This window comes from Anabas testudineus, chromosome 15, assembly GCF_900324465.2.
Source record: "Anabas testudineus chromosome 15, fAnaTes1.2, whole genome shotgun sequence".
Lineage (NCBI taxonomy): Eukaryota > Metazoa > Chordata > Actinopteri > Anabantiformes > Anabantidae > Anabas > Anabas testudineus.
In genome coordinates this window covers 6,435,138-6,452,797 of record NC_046624.1, presented here as the reverse complement: position 1 = coordinate 6,452,797, position 17,660 = coordinate 6,435,138, and the positions used below count along the sequence as shown (strand labels likewise).

Sequence of the window (17,660 nt, the reverse complement as noted above, 5' to 3'; positions counted from 1 at the left end):
GTTTTTCTAATTTGCTTTATTGCTGCAGAAGGCACCGGAGATCTGCAGGCTTTCCGTTTCATTTTTACATCAGCTTTGACATCACCGGGTCCCCCCGTAGTAACTGATGGGCCTCATCCACAACAACAGGGAATCTGTGGGAGAATCTGCGTCCAAATTAAAACCCTCATTCCAACTATATGAGCCATGACCAACATTTGTATTTCCCTACTTGTGCTCCTGATCTAATGCAGTAGTTGGTGCAGCCAGGATTTCTTTTGCTGTTGATGCCCCTGAACACCTCTCTCCGCAGGAAAGTGAGAAATGGACACAAAAGACAAGCTGTAGTAATGTTTCTTTAAATTTTTATATTCATAATATACTCATCAGTTGGTTTGTCCATACACACACGCGCACACACGCACACACACCTCATATATATACAAACAAACAAACATAAAACATGACTTATCAGAAACTCAGTCCATGGAGCCAAATTACAAAACACTTTAAGCAGCCTAAGACAATATTTTTAAATTATGCATAGCTCAAGTTCAACAGAAAATAATATTTCCTTCTGTGTAAAACACACAAATCATTGTCTGTTATCACATTTCCTCCCTGCTCTTTACCATTTTCTGAAAAAGAGAGAGAGAGAGACAAAAAAAGAAAGAAGAAATGATGTAATCTCTAATGTGGATCTTAAAGAGAAAAGAATAGTTTGCAGAGAAAACAAGAAAACGCTGTAAACAAACACATCATGTCTCATAAAGCAACAAGCATCTGAGTTGGGCTGAGGACAAATACAACACAAAAGGAATGACGTCATAATATCTGAAATATTCCCTTTCTTGTAAACAAGTCAAAGACAAACAGTAAAATGTTCAACATCATATCATCACAGAGACGCGCTGCAGTCACCACAAAGGAAAAACAACTTGTTTCACAGCTGTGTTAAAACAAACTGTTTTTTTTTTCCTATATGAAACATGATAAGAAAAAAGACCTATTGCATGTTTGTGTCTAATATTGCTTTCTGGATTCGATTTATTAAGTGGAATTAAATCAAAGGTCTGGTTATGTAAAGACCACATATCATTGGCTCTCCTTGGATTCATCAGTAACTGATAAAAAGTGCTTTATATTTGACACATAACAACAGACAAACTGAAAGTGCGGTAAGTTGAGTGGGAATGTAAAGAATAGCTGCATGGATCCATCAGAGGAGAAGAAAGGTTTGGTCGAATGTTTTCCAGATTGGTCAGTGTAGTGTATAAGACTCAGAATTCAGCTTTAAATCTCATCAGTGCAGGAAATGTTAACTGTTGTAACCTCAGTCTGCTGAACATAAAACCTGTTCCCCACCTACTGCAAAAATGTGACACAGGTAAACACCGAGGGGCATTCGGGAGAATCTTCTTTGTTTTGGGCTCTAATGCTCTTAAAGTGTCTTCTCAGAATTCAAGAAGAAGTGAAAGGATTTAGTGAAGAAGGAGGGATACGCCTCCACGGGGGTTTCTAATGCATAAATAAAAGATCAGTATTTCTCGATGCAGAACGACAGGTTCAACCAAGGCAGGTCTTAAAGAAGGAGTATCATGACAGCAAATGTCACAACACACACCCAGTCAAGGTCAGCAAAAGTAGGACGGAACAACAGGCAACACAAGGTACAAATTCATCCCAGCGTCCCCCCCCCACCCCTCCACTAAGCTCAGATATAAAGTGATGCAGAGCTGTGACACTAGTGTTCAGACTTGAGTGGAGCAGACAGCCCAGCAGAGAGGCGTCTCACTCCCACAGAGCGGGACCTCTCCCTGTGACAGACGCGAGGAGGGGCTCCCCTCCTACCAGCTACTGCAGCGTCAGCAGGAAGCGCTTGTCGTGCTCCGGCAGCAATCTGTCAGACGGCGCGCCGCAGGAGAGCCGAGCGCGGCGGAGGTGAGAGACAGAGGGACTCCACACTTGGGGTCTGGTTTTGGCCAGACGATAGCAGCTTACCGGGAATCAGTAATATGAACAACAGGCAAGGATCTTTGCACAACAGAGGAAAACTAAATAACAAAAGACTTAACAAACCAAACGCACTCTCAGAAAAGGGTCTGTTGCAGCTTCAAATGTTCATCCATTCTCTCCCAACAGTGCACTTCAGTCTGTTTATAAATATATTTTATATACATATTATACTAATATATTATACTCGTTTCTTGATGCTGGGGTGGCTGCGGTAGAGTTTGCTCAGCTGGAGATGCTTTAATTGAAAGTCAGGGAGGGTTCAGGGAGGTTGAGGCCATGCTGACATGTCCTCCTCCCCACTCTGATGGGGAGGAGGATGTGGAGGAGGAGGCGGGGAGAGCTCCTCCTGCTGAGAACTGGACAGTCAGAAACATCAGGCACACAAGTCAGCCTGCAGCATAGCTGCTCAGGAAGGAGTAGAACATGGGCAGCTTCATGCGCTGCTGGTCCCGTCGACACCATGCCATCACTGTCCCCTCGCTGTTGGCTGTGTAGAGGTGGTGGCCATCACATGAATATGTCAGGCTAAGACAGACAGAGGACACGGTCATCAGAGACACAGCTAGCAGCATTACCTGCTGAATCAAACTGAATGTTCGGTTCGGTGGTAGCTCTGTTACCTAATGATGGGTTTGCTCGACTTGGGAAAGGTTATCTCTCTCACTGGTTTCAAATCCCAGGTGCTCCACAACCTAGGGAAATAGGAAATAGGAAAAATATCAGTGTGAATAAGACCTGAGAAGACATAAAAAACACAAACCTAAGAAAAACTCTGCCTACCTGACGACACCGTTCTCCAGCCCACCGACAATGACGTTGACAGAAACGCCCTCTGGCTGGTTGGAGAAGGCCACGGAGCAGATGATCTCCCTACAGTGGACATGGCCGATCAGATCACCGTTCACCGTCCACAAGCGCAGGTCGCTGCCTCCGCCCACTGGACACAAACAAGGAGGGGTCATGATTCACGTCAGGAATCATCTGAATATGTGATGCAATAAATATCTCTAGAGGCTCCTCACCCGAGTCACAAACTGTTGCGATGTCACCTGTGGTCTCGCTGGCAGACACAGCCGTCACTGGGCTTTTGTGGCCTGTGAGACTTTGAACATAGCAGAGCCTGAAGAAATACAGACCAGCTTAGAGATTAAATACAGTATAACTTTACATCCTCATTACAAACCCAAAATATGATTGAGGCATTTTCATCTTTTGTCATATCTCATACACACTGACCTGTTGAGGTCCCAGAGGATACAAGTGCCATCGTCGCTGACACTAATGAGGATGCTGTAGGGTTTGCAGACAAACAGGCTGGTGACTTCGCTTGTGTGTCCGTACAGGTGAACCTGAGATTCCACTTCTATCTCTGCCGGCTGTGGAAAGACACACGTTAGAGACCTCATACAGAGGACACAGAGATCTGAACTATTTATTATTGGCATGAATGGGAGATTTTGGTCTTATTCTTTCCTATAAAATATCATTGATCAATCCTCAGCGGGATTATCTCAACAGGACAAATAAATTGCTACTGAAACCCCCTTCAGAGACAGAGAAACAGGAAATCTAGCTGCGCATTGCTGAGGACTGATGAAAGTCTGAAAGCCTCTCTGATGGCTGAACTCCCAGACCCCTAATCCCACTTGTAGGCTCGGTGGAAACGTGTTTCAAGGGCAACTGTGATGTGACTAATAAAGCTGAGCGTTTGAGCACGGTGAGGCTCGCTAAAGAGGGGAAGATGGAGGGGGGAGGGGGGTTTGATGATGTGGAGGCGGAAGGTTAGAGGGGGACGTCGCCATGGAAACCCACTGTAGTGCTGGTGAAGCGGTTGCTGTAGGCGGTGATGACTCCACATTTGCTACCCGTGAATAGCTGACAGCCATCGGGCACCCAGGCGCAGCTGGTCACCTGGACCACAGGGAGAGAGACAGTTGGACAGAAGAAATGAACAATCTGGAAGCTTATTGGTCGATGCTCAGTGCAGAGACCTGTAATTCTTTTCACTAACAGGTGCTCTGGATATTTATGTTTACCTGGTGAAGTTGTGAACACTGAATGAAGTTGATAGGTGGTTCACTCTGTTTGCTCTTCAGCCTCAATATGTTATCTGCATAGCCCCAGCTCAAGATGGCTGACCACTGGATGTCTGTGCTGTGCATGCTCCGAACTCCTACAGAGTAGAGAACATAAAATTAATGGAGCCAGCCGAACACTGTGCAAAGCATCCTGTACGTCTGACTTGTGGCTGAGTGGTGGACTTCCTACCTTGCTCCTTGCTGTAAATCATCATGAGGCAGAACTTGCGGGAAAGCCCACAGATGGCTCTTGTTGGCAGAGCAAGCAGGGATCCAAACCTCTCCCCGTGTGGCTGGCTAAAGCACACCACAGGGTCGGGAGCAGAGGGCGAGCCCACATACTCACCCCACTTCAGACCTTTGATCCATGGTAGTGGGCTCTGTAGTGGAGGAAGAAGAAATTGGCAGGTGAGCAACAGATCATGTCATGGTTGGTGTATTAAGTAATTTCTGTCGCAGCAGGCTTTCAGAGTCACTGCCAGACCACAGTTGATTACCGGGCAGATTATTTCCTTGGACTGCTCTCTGGTTTCTCTGAAGGCCAGCTGAACCAGGAGTCCCATGGCTGCTGGCAATTCGCCCTCCATCATGAGTTTGGGACCAGCTCTGCTGATATGAGACGCGTTGAAGAGCTGTCTCGGTGTCTGTCCATATGTCTTGATCATCGTCTCCAGAGCGCGGCGCTGAACTGGGTCTTCTACCGCCGAAACATCCATGCCGAAATATGTCTGAGAAAAGTGATACAAAAATAACGTAAGCAACAACAGCTCTGGTGTTGTGCCAGTAATTCTGGTCAAATGTGATATTAAGAAGCTACTTACTGCGGGGTGGAAGACATTGATGGCCTGGACAGCAGCTTTGCCTTTCTGCTTGAGGCCAAACACCAGGTCGATCCACTGACACAGCGTCTGAGAGACCTGGTCAGACTCTAGAGCCTGTCGGTGGATTAGGATGAACAGACGTGGGTCATTACGAGCCCAGGGTGGCAAGTTGACATGATTTACCCTCTCGCTATTCTGTCGAACACCGAAATCAAAACCTGCGCAGGAGGAAAAAAAAACAAAAGAAAAAACAAAACAGTTTTTGAATTTCTAACAAGCTATGGAAAATGTATGCAGGTATAACTATATAAAAGGGTAAAGGTATAAAAGATAGTGGAAACGTACCCTCTCTGTTGACCAAGAACTCTGGGAGGTAGAAAAACTCTGGGATGAGCTCTTTTACATCAGTCATGGACTCATAGGAGGACAGGCGCCATGTGGTGTTCATGGAGTGAAACGTCCGGTCCGGAATATCAAAGCTCTGGTCTGATTAAGGCCAAAGACAATCTAATTACAGATTCGACTCACTGATTGAAAAGATCTCCTTTCATGACCTTAGACACTACGCTTGTTGAATACATTTACAATCACATAAAAAGATGCCTTTGAGGATCAGAGGAGAGAGAGAGAGAGATGCATAAATGAAAAAATAATTAACACAAAGGGAAGAAGTAGAAAAGAAATGGGGAAGGGCGAGGAGGTGATCAGAGGAGAGTATAAAGACGAAGTAACCTTTCATGGCTAATACATGTGTTGCGGCTAAAGCAACACCATCTCAGTCAGATCTGAGATCAGGAAATTTCAGAACTAAAAGCATCAGCACTGACCAAGATAGGGTAAATGTTATGCAGACAGTTGGCCTTCTGCTGCTGCTAAAAGCTTTTTGGAGATGTATGATAATTATCTGCTGTTCAAGAGCCACTGACTGTCAGTCATTTAGCATTCACAGTACTTGTTGAAACTATAGATAATGCAGCTAGAGATTTTTCTTGGGTTGAGATTTTCTCCTTTCACTTTTATTTTGCCACTCACCCTGGTATGCAAGGAACATCTTGGTGAATGGAGGCATTCTGACCAGGAAGTGCAGCACTGTGCCGCTGTTGGAGTAGTGCGAGCCATAGTGGTAAGGCTGGACAGGAGGCATGGGGTCATCCTCACGAATGCCTTTCTTGTATTCCTCCTCCAGGTACTGCACAACACACACACACACACACACACACACCATGTGTTTTCTGAAACATCTAAACATCTAATATTTTAACATTAACAAGGTACAGCAAAGCCTTACCCTGTAGTTATCCACATAGCGATCCTCTTTTTCTTTAGACTGGACTGCAATAGGTTTGCTCAAATTCCTGCAGGACCACAGAAAGGAAGCAAAATGAACCATGTCCAATAGTGACAATGTCTTATAAATTATTTTCCTGAAAAGATTCCTGACTTCTGAGTCATTTGTTACCCAAACTCGATGACAGATGTCCCATACCCCGCACCTGACTGATATTTATGACATTTTTTACTTTTCATTCATAAAATGTGTGAAAGGTCAAATACCTGTCCTAACAGTAACAGAGAAGCCTTCCAGTACTAACCTGTAGATGTTTGGATCCTGCAGGTCGAGTGTCTCACTGGTGTAATCTCGCAGAATAAAGGGGAACACTGGGTATTGCATGAGGTCGTTGAAGGAGCGGCCTGCATGCTTGTTAAGATGTGTGAGGTACTCAAAGTTGGAGATTTGACCAGAGCCCCACAGCTGTGTCAGAGCTGTGATGTTTCCGTGCTCCAGCAGGTTGGGCAGATCAGAAGTGAGGATGTTGTGGTAGACATCGTCACGGAACTAAGACAATAACACAGAATATCATGAGCTTGTTTTAGTACTGAAGTGAAACATGGAAAAACCACTGACTCACAAATGTCATCTGAATGTTACAGACTGATGAATTAAATCTCTTAGTTTCCTGTACTGCTGAACAATAGATCTGGTGTAATATCTCAACTGGACTTAGAGTTTAGGTCATTATAGATAAAGCTGGGAGAAACATTAATTACACACTTTACAGTATTGCACAATATCAAGTGTTGTAATAATCTCCTCAACTACCTTTCTAAAAAAATGTGCATTGCAAATTAGCATTGTACAACCATTTTAGCAGCTTTTTTTTTTTTTTTTGGCGACAGGAAATCCGTGAAAGTGTTTAGAAGGTAGCTGTCCAACCACACTGTAGGTTTTGTCAGTTTGTATGTATGTTCAGTATAATAGTTTTTCTTTTCCTGCAGAATATATGGGTACAGCATCTTATTATTATGACTCTATTATGAATGATTCTCAGCATAAATGACTACATAGCTTGGCAGGTATCCCGGACACAATACCCAAAATCTAAATCAACAAGTCTCACCTCAATTTTTATTTCCCCAAAACTGCATGATTTTGTCTGTTCATACAGCTTTTTATTTGAGCATCAGTGGGCTTGTTCATTTTTCGACTGGTTTCTCACATCATCATATTTTTACGTTTAAATAAAAACAATAGACTTTTTTTTCCCCTCGTGATCTGCTAGGTAGTCTAGTTACAGATGATGAGCGCTCTCCAGTTCATCGCACTAATGGAAAGAAACGGCTAAAATAAACATGCTAGGACAGCTACTGAGTACCATTCATGGGCAAAGTCAGCTTGCATTTCAGCATTTGTTACTTGAATATCTAACCTTCTTCTGACAACACAGCTTCCTTCACCTTTATCCTATGTGACTTGTGTCTTTGCCTCACCTTGGTGTTGTCAAAGGCTAACAGCAGGGTTCTGCCATTGGTCAGAAATATCTCCACAGCGTTGTCTCTTAGCTGCCACCATCGCTTATGCACCTCCTTGATCTCTTCATATGTCCAGGAGAAAGAAGGTGCCTCAGTTTCCCCATGAAGACTCTGTCCAAACACATAAACAAATCCCAGTGTTGAGCTGACAGGTAGACTCACGTGGCTTGCTTTTCCTCTGGCAGAGAATGAGCCTGACCAATAACATCTGGCTTTACCTGGTTGTCATGAGCATCAGCAGCATTGTCCTCCACAAAGTACATCCCAGACTTTCCTGTGAGACAGCATACAGTGAGTGAGATTTGAGACAAACAAAAGCTTCTCCTAATAAGTAACTAACAAACACTTGTGTGTGAGGGCAGAGCCTCAGAGCGGGCACATTTTTCTTTTTGTCTTTGTGCCTTGTGACCAGCTGAATATATTATGCATGGAGCAGATGTGAGCAGTGGTCATTGTCTTACCGAGAAGTAGCTCCCCTGCTGTTTCTCTGGAGGGGGCAACGCTGATGCACCGTCTGGTGAACCTAAGAGCAAAAAAAACAAAACAAAAAACACTTACAAGCGAATAACTGCTTCTCAGTGTTGCAAAAGTCGATAAGAAATTTATGTACAGTTCTTTCATCAGATTTTCATGTGTACTAAAGACATTCAGGTACAGTTACAGAGAAGTTGAAAATAATACCTGATGGCCTCACTAGTGGCTTTGTCTTTGACAGTGGAGGAGAAGGACGAGTGAGTCTTATCCTCAAACAGGAATGAAAGTGGGGGTTTTACTGGATCTAAATAAGACATAAAGGTCACATTCAAAACAAAACAATGCGTCTGACAAACACAGTGCAATAGACAGAATGTTGCCATACTGCTACAAGTTAAAGGATTTATCCACCTTCAGCCTTGCGTCTGTCTGGAAGCAAGTATTTGTTGGGGATGGTGAGGTAGCATCTTTGTAGCCGCCGTCGTTCCCGGTTCGGTCCTTCAGTGGGGTCCAGCTGCCAGGATGTGGGGTACGACGTCTGGTCATACCAAACCGCTCTGAAACAAATAGTGTACGCACATTAATACAGAAGAAAGCTCACTGCAGGGCAGAAGCTACTACAAATGTCATGTAGATATAGATAAATATTCTTCAGTATAACTAATTTTTAGCAGTATTAAAAATTGTATTTAGTATTATGTGAATGTAGATAATACGAACCAAAAAGCTAATAGTATGCATTAGGTGACAACATGTACAAATCAGTAAGTTTGCTTTCTGGTGCATATTTTACACCTTTTATTTTACTAAAACTGCAATCTAATAGTTTCCCTTTTAAGTTGTTTACAGAAAATAATTAATATTATACTTCAATTTTTGTACTTTGTTGTGTTATCGTGTAAGCCCTGGTAAAAGACACATTTCCATGCCCACCGGTCATGTGTGAGTTGTTGCACTAGCTCCTGCCAGTGGCGGCTGGCGCTAAGGTCAGTCTTGTAGAGTCCCCTGATGTGCTGGATGACTTTCTTTCTCTCCATGCCTTGTCGCAGAGACACATTCTGAGTGATATCAGCAGCAATCTTGGAAATGTCCTTGGACTTTCCTTCCAGCCTCTGGATAAGACTGCAGAAAGCAATAAGAAAGAATTGAGTGACCAGAGGAGTTTAACAAAGACATAATTCTTAGCCCTATGTTGATCAATTTCACATCAGAAAAAAACGCCCAGACTCACTTCCTCTGAGTGTTGGACACTTTCTTTTCCCACGCCATTTTGCTTGTTTTTGCTTCTGCTTCATACTTTAATTTTTCCTGTGTGAATGAAGTTACGAGTAAACAAAATTATACCATGCAGTTAAGAAGATAAAAACTGATTGTGCTTAGAATTTACAGAATGAATCCACCTGCACGAAAGCTGACATTTTCTACTACTGAACTGGCAAATTAGATTTTATTACAAATTATTATAAGCTATTTTACTTCTCTTAAACAGTGACTGTGATTGTAAAACCTACCTCATTTATTGCTCTGAGCAACTCTGGCCTGTGTGGAGCATTGGATGGAATGCAGCGATGGCCACAAAGCTTGAGCGAGGTCATGAATACACCCACGGCACTCTGCTCGTCTTTGGTTAGGCTGTCCTTGTGATCATGCAGCATCTCAAACAGGTACAGCGACAACTTTGGTCCATGCTGAGTAAAAGAGAGAGAGAGAGAGTAAAATAAAGCACATATTAAAATGTAACCTTTGTCTGAGGCAAGTAGCAAACAGTAATAATCAGAAAAGAAGCCTTATCCAGCAAGATGACCATCATTAAAATGAGACTGAGGAAGAACATGAAAATCTGAATCTACACTACTTACATAAAAATGACCAGAAATACTAACATTTAGGATTTAATAATTAGACAAGTTCACATGCAAAGTCACAAATGAACTAATATTAAGCATTTTCTTCAAACTAACCTCTAGACCTGGGCTGAGACTCTCCTTGAGGATGTCCAAATGTTTAGGATCTAACACAAAGTCTAGCGCCTCCTTCCTGTCAGATAGGGGAAGAGCAAGGCTCAGTGTGTGCACCAGCAGGCGGCCAATTTGGACCCGAAAAGTGTCCCGACATGACCACAAGATCCTTCGCCACTGCTGATGTGGGGCTCCTCCGCGACCTGTGCTGCCCTGTGAAATCAGAACAATATAGTGATAAAATTAGCTCTTTAAAGCTAAAAATACATCCTAAATCTTCTTGGTGACTGTTGTCATACCAGGCTGATTTTGATCCCGTCCATCATTAGTTTGAGGATGTCTTTCTGAAAGCTCTTCTTGCTGGCAGGTGGCAGCGAGAAGGGGGCAGGAGAGTGTGGGACCGAGGAGGGACCACTCTCGTCCTGCAGTTGATCACCTGGATCTGGTGTGAAAAGCTGTTGGTCTGGGGAGTCTGGAATATTCAGGAGGTCAAATAAGTCCTGACTCACATCTGAAACGAGAGACGCATTCAAACAGAACAAGGATTAGTTCAGTTTGTGCTCATCTAGGGGAATGAAAACAGAAGACTAGAGGAGATAAGTGAGAGAAGAATAAGACTTTTACCATAGTAAATGAGCCGGTTGACAGCAAGAACCACAAGTCTCTGCAGCCGTTGCACAAACTCAGTCTCACTGGCACGAATGGGGTTTTCCTGGCTCATTCTCCTCTGCATCATCTGGTTGAGCTCATCGCTGGCTACAGAGCGCATCCGCATCAGGAGAGAGTCAGTCTGGGCCAGAGAGAGCCGCCGCCGGCCTGAAAGCAAAGTATTGATATATGCTCACCTGCATGTACGCTTACTGGGTGCCTATGATGGTACGCCATTTGGAAGCAAAAGCACACATACTCATTGAACACAGAGAAGATTAGAAAGAGTTACTGATCAAAATGCCATCTGTGCAGAAATGCTCAATACTGATTTAGTTAAGCATTAAAACATGCACACACACATAGGCACCAGTGACTCATCAGGGTACTGGGCAAATTAACTCCCCAGGTGAGAGTGAGGGGGAAAGAGTGAGTTACTGCAAAACTGGGAGACATGCCCCATGACATGGAGAATGTTCTCCGCTGTGGACCACAGTCCCAGCTACCTGCATCACAGTGGAACATGAAGGATGATGCTCCTAAGGGGGAGGGGAGGGGGGAGTCTTGCGATAGGAAGCTGAAGGGAGGGGACAGGGGGATCTGGCCATAGGAGCAGTAGTGCTGTCGGGGAATGCGGGGGATAATGGAGTCTTTCATGGCAATGGAACCTTCACGTTGGGATGAGAAGAGGACCAATAAAAGGACAGGTGAGAGTGGAGCAGTAAAATGTTTGAAAACATGAAGGTCAATTCTACGCCTACACATGATTAGACAATGTGCCGACCAGATTTCTACTGTAGCATCACTTTGAAATACTCACCTGCGATGCTCTTGCGCTTCTGATAGATGGCATGATGTGGAGAGCTTGGTGTATTTACAGAACTACTCAACTTCTGAGGCTCCTGATTGGCTGTTGTTTTTATGAACTCAATCGCTGACTGTAGGACACGGAACTGTAAAGCCGCCGCCATCTCTGTGAGAGAGAAAACATACGATGAAAGTTCAGTAGTTGCAAGTCCCGTTGCCAAAAGGTTTCTAGCCGTGGATCACCCTGAATTCTTTCCCCTCAACTTCATGCCACACCATCCTCCTTTATTTACTGTATTTCCCTGTACTGGTCTACAAGGAAAAATTCTTCCTTTTACTCATTTACTCATTTTAATTAGTAATTTGGGGCTGTTGTTTACTATAGCATAGTACAGCAGAAATTAACAGTGGAATCTATCAAGTTAAAAAGAGCTTCAACAGGTTTTTACAGTTAGCAGAATTTGCTAAATGTGATGTTCTAAAATGTTCTTGCATGAGGCTAATAAAAGGCAATAATACAGTTGAGTATAATTATTAAAATGACAGATGATAAACAACTAAAAATTAAAGGGTGCCATGTACAGAATGATAATGCCTCTGTAACAACCCTGTGATCACATAATGATTATATCAGATCAGAATAATAGCAAAGAAATAAGCTCTAATGAGGAAGAGTGAAGAGAGAGAGCAAAATTAGAGAACAATGAGAGAAACTGGTTAATGGGTAGATGAAGATGTGAGATATTTCTCAAATTGTATTTTTTCTAAAATGGGTTTCCATTCTGCAGTTGTAGATAATAAAGTGACAGCACAGTTTCTTTCTGCAGCAGAGCTTGACAGCTTGATATCATCCAGAGCTGCAGAGCATAGCAGATGACAACACTGATGTATTTTGCATATGTATTGAATTTCTGAAATCCAGCCCCTCACCCTGTGTGCGACGCATCTTGCTGGTCTGCATGAAACCTAGCAAGGTAATGAGGTCTTCGATGATGCGGAAGTACTGGGACCCCGAAGAGCTGCAGGAGTGGATAGTTACTGCTACTAACAGCTGCTGGATGTCGCACACCAGGAGTTTGTAGTCATTCAGGGGAATACTGGAGGAGGAGGAAAAACATCAAAATATGAAGCAGAGGAAGTGAGTATATCACTCTTATATGCCAGATCAATGAATAGTGAGAGGATTAATCATTTAATTCATGGCTCAAAGGTTCAAGACAAAACCCATGAGCCCATGGAGGTGTTTGAGTGAATCATTGTGTTCTGACAGCCGTACCCATTCTCCATGCCATTGAGAGTGGAGAGGGTGTTAAAGAGCACATAGAGCAGCCCATGGTCTAGCAGGATGTCTGCCAGCTTGGGGCAGGCATTGAGGAGCTGCAGCAGCATACACAGGATATTGTGTACCAGGGAGTTGTCGTACAGAGAGTTTTCAATGAGACCCAGCACGGGGATGATACAGCGCTTTCTGAAGGGTGAGATGCTTTCCATTTCCTCCAAGTCTAGACTGCAAAGGATTGCAGAAAACAAAATAAGTTACAGTGTGTCTGAATAATATATGTGCACATTAATTACATTCAGCAAAATAGCAAACAGCATGTTATAAGATAAAAAAAACAAACAAACAAACAAAAAAAACACTACTCTCTCTGCACTCACTCTTCCTCTAGGCCCACTGGGTGTCCAAATAGCATCTCCAGGAAGCATTCAAGGAGACCCTGGCTGCCCTGATGGATGTACAGCTGGTTGGCCAGCAATGAGAAGCCATGGTTCTTCAGGAACTTCTCCTTCTGCTCCTTTAGTGCTCGGCTGAAATAGGCATCTAGTAGCTGGGGGACAGGAGCAGAACATAATGAGGTATCCTCAGAAATACTTTACTAACGTGAGTACAATATCTATTCTTACAATTATGATCACACTCATGTTGACATGATCACTGTGAAGCAACAGCTACCACTCAGTTATCTTAGCATAGACTTGAAACACAGGGAGGTAGATCTGTTTAAAGATACCATAACCCTAACAGTATGTAAAAGCGACATAGCTTAGACATAGCATAGTTTCATTCTGGCTCCTAAGTCTGTGATTGTTCAATGTAGTTGTTTTTCTGAACCGTCTCTTGAACTCTGAAATTCATCTTATATGACAGTTACACCTGCTGTGAGCTGCTTGATAAAAACATAAAAACACTGTAAAAGAAAGTGATAAATGTTAATTAGCAAAAATATCCTCGAATGGGTAACACTATAGTGAATAAAGTGCAGTAAAATGTAACTGCTGGCGTTTCAGATCCAACTGATCTAAGAAGATACTGAACCAACCTTCATAACTCCTTGTTGGATAAGAGGTGACGAGTGATTGACTAGGACAATGAGCGCCTCTGGCTGGATGAGTTTGTCCATCACCTCATCAAGCATGAGGTCAGGCAAAAGCAGCAAGACGCCCCTTAGAAGATCATAGAGTCCACAGCAGATCAGCACCAGGCAGTCCTCAGAGCTAGACCTGAAACACAAAGCTCAGACTTCAGTGCTGAAGTACTGTGCGTGAACAACAATCCTAATTCCTTCATCAGTGCTCATACAAGGATGTTAAGAAAACACTACATATATTGCAACATAAACTTAATCTTAAGTTATAAAAAACTGTACATTTTCTACAACTTGCTTGTGATATCTTTATTATTGAAACACTGAGGTTAAGGAATTTATCTTTTTTAGAGTAATGAAAAACACAGTAACCCAAAACAAAGAAAAATATATATTTAGAGAGATTGATTGTTAATGTTAAATATAAGTTACAGAATACCATATCTAACATGCAATGCCTTGCTAAAGACTAATGTGGGAGCATACCTGTCATTGGACTCTGTCTTACTGTGGGCCCTCTCATAGCCAGGAGAGTAGGTGTAGCTCTCCCAGTCTTCAGGTAAGGAGCCTCGGTCTGCGGCACTGGGCCAGCGGCTGACTGCCAACGAGCCGTTTGCAGCGGGGAAGGCCAGACCCAAACTGGTCAGGTTGCTGTGGCTCCTCTGGAAGGACTGGATGCCTTTGAGGCTGTCTGGGCGGCGTGGAGCCTCATCACTAGCCCAATCAAACCTGTCCTCAGACTCTGCACCCCCAACGCTGCCTTCGGCAAGGCTGTCAACCTCGGCTGTGTCATCCCGTTCCTCCTCCACACTGATAGAAGGAGTGCGTCGAGCTTCTCCTTCACCTACATCTGTAGAGTCACATATTGTCTTGGCTGATTCACAACTGCTGAGGAGCTGCTCATCACATCCACTCTTCTTGAGTGTCTCTGTGCTGCCCAGAGCCTGCTGAATGGTGAGGGACACCGCATCACCTTCACCTGCCTCATTTGAGCTACTGTGTCCGAGTCGAGGCGTGAGCAGTGGGGAGGAGTATGGTGATGGTGCAAAACTTGGTGGGCGTAAAGACTGATCATCACCTCCATGTTCAGGGGAAGGAGGGTGGAGATAACCTGGAAAACCAAACAAGAAGATTTAGTGATATTAGATTAAAAATATAAATATTTGTTTTTCTATTAACAGGTTTTATTGCTGTGTATTGTTATAACTTATAACTAAATATCTTTAATTCAAATAGCCTCCAAAAGAAGACTAGAATTCAAAGTCAGGTTATTATGAAAAAAGAGGCTTATAAATCTATGGATAATAGAATAAAAGCACAGCCAAAGAGGTTCAATGTCAAAGTTAAAACCATATTTAAGATAGATCATAATGAAGCACTTTGTAAGAACTACTCTTAAGAACAGCACCCATTACAAAAACAGTTCTTTAAAGCAAAAAATGTTGTCGTCAGTTTCACAAATTATTTACTACTAATTTAATCACATTTACATTAGGCGCTTAAAATAAAACTCTGGTTACTATAATTCACCAGAGAGAGAATTTAGGCTGACACAGCACTAAACATGTTTAACACATTTCCTTGTTAAAGGCACATGCACTGCAGATCTCTTCATTTCTAATTGCTTTCCAAGTAACAAACTGAATGATTGCGTTTAATTAGCTTCACTGTGTTGGATGCTGAGAGTGCTTTAAGGTCAGCGTAATACAGTCAGGTGCACCTTCATGGGAAGCATCAGCGAAGACAGTGGGAGAGAGTGAGAGCACAGAGCTGCTGGCAGACTTTCCTCCACTGTTGGAGTGTCTCAGGTACATAATGGACTGCACCTTCTCCTGGTACAACTTGCCATCTGAAAAAACAGACATCAAAAGATATCAGTGCATTAAATTAATGGCACTTAGATACACACACTGCTTTCACCTGCAATTCTCCCTCACCTATGTGTAGTGAGAAGTAGAAGCTGGATGGAGTGTGGCAGACGTAAGTGTTTGTAGGTGGGTGAACAGCCAGCAGGAAGTTGTAGATCAGTTTTAGTAGGTCCAGGTCCGGAGGAGCCCCGAGGACCTCCTGGATGATTTTAACAAAAGACAAACAGACCTCCTGTGGGATGGTGATCAGATGCTCGTCCTGATGCTCCTTAAGACAAACGACATATTGTTAATGACAGTCTCTGAAAACAAGAAGTGTATTATGACAGTAATTGAATAGCAGTGACCAACCTGTAGCACCTGGCAAGTGAGCAGGAATCGATGGACTATTTCAGCGTTGAGAAACTGACGGATGTTGAAGACCTGATGAGGGTGGTGCACCCTGATAAGGATCTCCAGGGCAGCAAGCAGCGTTTCCCATACTCCACACTAGTAGACAAAACGCAGTGAATGACAACAGGCAGATTAACTGGTTCTTCACCATCTGAAGGCGAGTCTGAGAGTGCCATGACTTCTCAGCAAACTAAAACAGTGCTGCACACCCACTATCTCTTTCACTTCTTAGATTTAAGCTATGTGTATTAACAATGCATTTAAAAGCTGAATATATTAAAATGTGATTTTAAAAATATCCAGAATTATGAGTTTATCTGGAGATTAAATCTTTGTAAAAAATAATTATAATCCATTTATTTTTAACAAATTTTAAATGTATTTTTTGTAGCTGAGAGCTGCTCCTGTGGTGTATAAATTTATTAGCAAATCATCATTAAGGATTAGCGGACCTTGGGAGAAATGTGCAGAATTAGTAATGCCATCCGCATAATTTTCTCTCTTTTATTTACCACTGCATGATCAAGTCAAATTTTCAACTACATATCAACAACACAAAAGATCTTGAATAAACATTTTTTGAAATGTGGAATATGTATCTCTCATGACTAGTTTATAATAATCACAATGTGGATGCAGTGATTAATTATAAGTTACCTTTGCTTTAGCCCAGATTTTCCAGTCCAACAGGACATCTGACAGAAGCCTGATATCCTGCACCACAGCGACAGACTCTGTGTCCAACCGAAACTGACCATCATCCCCCAGTATGAGGATGGGTCCACTACAACATCCATCCAGCAGAGTCTACAGAGAAACAATTTGGTCACCAGGTCAAAAATACAGCCATTTCTTTATTGCTTCAAGAATAACTTCCAGAGTACTTCTCAATCTAACTAGACACATAGCTCAACACATTGAGGCATGCGTCTCTCCAGAAACAATCTTACAGACAGGAGGAAACTCCATAAACTCCACATTAATTTTTTTGGAGCAGACATCAATCCATCAGAACCAATGCCATTTACTCTCTGTGTGGCTCAGTCTGTATTGATCATAGTCTGTCATTTGTGACCGTCTTCACTGCAGTGGTCATGAATCTTGCAGACTCCTTTGGGTCTCTGGCATACTGAAGCAAGACAGGACCTCGCACTCTTATACAGTTTGTTACATTACTAATCTGTCCAATAAGTGGTTTCAGTTCTAGTCCAGCAAAAGGTTTAATTTACTGATTTACTGAAGATATACAAAATAGACATTTCTTTTGTAGCATAAAAGTGAAAACAATTCCAACAACTGTGAAAAAGCATGTTCTTTTCCATATAGGAATGATTATGAGTGTTTAATATCAGTACTAATGAGTGCAGTTCTTTGCTGTACAATACAGTATGTGGAGGCCTAACACGACAAAGGCAATCCGAGGTGCTGTGTGACTCTGCAG

General features: G+C 42.8%; 1 protein-coding gene across 10 annotated transcripts in view; it reads right to left on the bottom strand.

Annotated features, from left to right (window-relative positions):
• Window positions 1-1,095: 1,095 nt before the first annotated feature.
• Window positions 1,096-17,660, bottom strand: part of lyst (lysosomal trafficking regulator) — a 48,518-nt gene continuing 31,953 nt past the window's right edge. For 7 of the 10 annotated variants that reach the window (XM_026356512.1, XM_026356516.1, XM_026356518.1 and 4 more), the window contains 36 exons: window positions 16,877-17,026; window positions 16,178-16,315; window positions 15,896-16,094; window positions 15,679-15,807; window positions 14,445-15,069; window positions 13,914-14,094; window positions 13,252-13,421; window positions 12,869-13,099; window positions 12,523-12,689; window positions 11,606-11,758; window positions 11,292-11,453; window positions 10,762-10,953; window positions 10,437-10,648; window positions 10,141-10,350; window positions 9,691-9,867; window positions 9,411-9,487; window positions 9,113-9,301; window positions 8,591-8,736; window positions 8,387-8,483; window positions 8,167-8,228; window positions 7,924-7,979; window positions 7,664-7,816; window positions 6,487-6,731; window positions 6,183-6,249; window positions 5,927-6,083; window positions 5,240-5,380; window positions 4,895-5,112; window positions 4,571-4,801; window positions 4,264-4,453; window positions 4,032-4,168; window positions 3,808-3,906; window positions 3,232-3,371; window positions 3,018-3,115; window positions 2,776-2,932; window positions 2,616-2,687; window positions 1,096-2,520 (listed from right to left, as the gene is read on the bottom strand). In XM_026356512.1, coding sequence (XP_026212297.1) covers window positions 2,382-2,520; window positions 2,616-2,687; window positions 2,776-2,932; window positions 3,018-3,115; window positions 3,232-3,371; window positions 3,808-3,906; window positions 4,032-4,168; window positions 4,264-4,453; window positions 4,571-4,801; window positions 4,895-5,112; window positions 5,240-5,380; window positions 5,927-6,083; window positions 6,183-6,249; window positions 6,487-6,731; window positions 7,664-7,816; window positions 7,924-7,979; window positions 8,167-8,228; window positions 8,387-8,483; window positions 8,591-8,736; window positions 9,113-9,301; window positions 9,411-9,487; window positions 9,691-9,867; window positions 10,141-10,350; window positions 10,437-10,648; window positions 10,762-10,953; window positions 11,292-11,453; window positions 11,606-11,758; window positions 12,523-12,689; window positions 12,869-13,099; window positions 13,252-13,421; window positions 13,914-14,094; window positions 14,445-15,069; window positions 15,679-15,807; window positions 15,896-16,094; window positions 16,178-16,315; window positions 16,877-17,026 — 5,967 coding nt within the window. In that variant the 3' untranslated portion in view covers window positions 1,096-2,381. The remainder of the gene's footprint in view (window positions 2,521-2,615; window positions 2,688-2,775; window positions 2,933-3,017; window positions 3,116-3,231; window positions 3,372-3,807; window positions 3,907-4,031; window positions 4,169-4,263; window positions 4,454-4,570; window positions 4,802-4,894; window positions 5,113-5,239; window positions 5,381-5,926; window positions 6,084-6,182; window positions 6,250-6,486; window positions 6,732-7,663; window positions 7,817-7,923; window positions 7,980-8,166; window positions 8,229-8,386; window positions 8,484-8,590; window positions 8,737-9,112; window positions 9,302-9,410; window positions 9,488-9,690; window positions 9,868-10,140; window positions 10,351-10,436; window positions 10,649-10,761; window positions 10,954-11,291; window positions 11,454-11,605; window positions 11,759-12,522; window positions 12,690-12,868; window positions 13,100-13,251; window positions 13,422-13,913; window positions 14,095-14,444; window positions 15,070-15,678; window positions 15,808-15,895; window positions 16,095-16,177; window positions 16,316-16,876; window positions 17,027-17,660) is intronic. The other 3 variants (XM_026356519.1, XM_026356522.1, XM_026356517.1) reach the window with 2 other exon arrangements.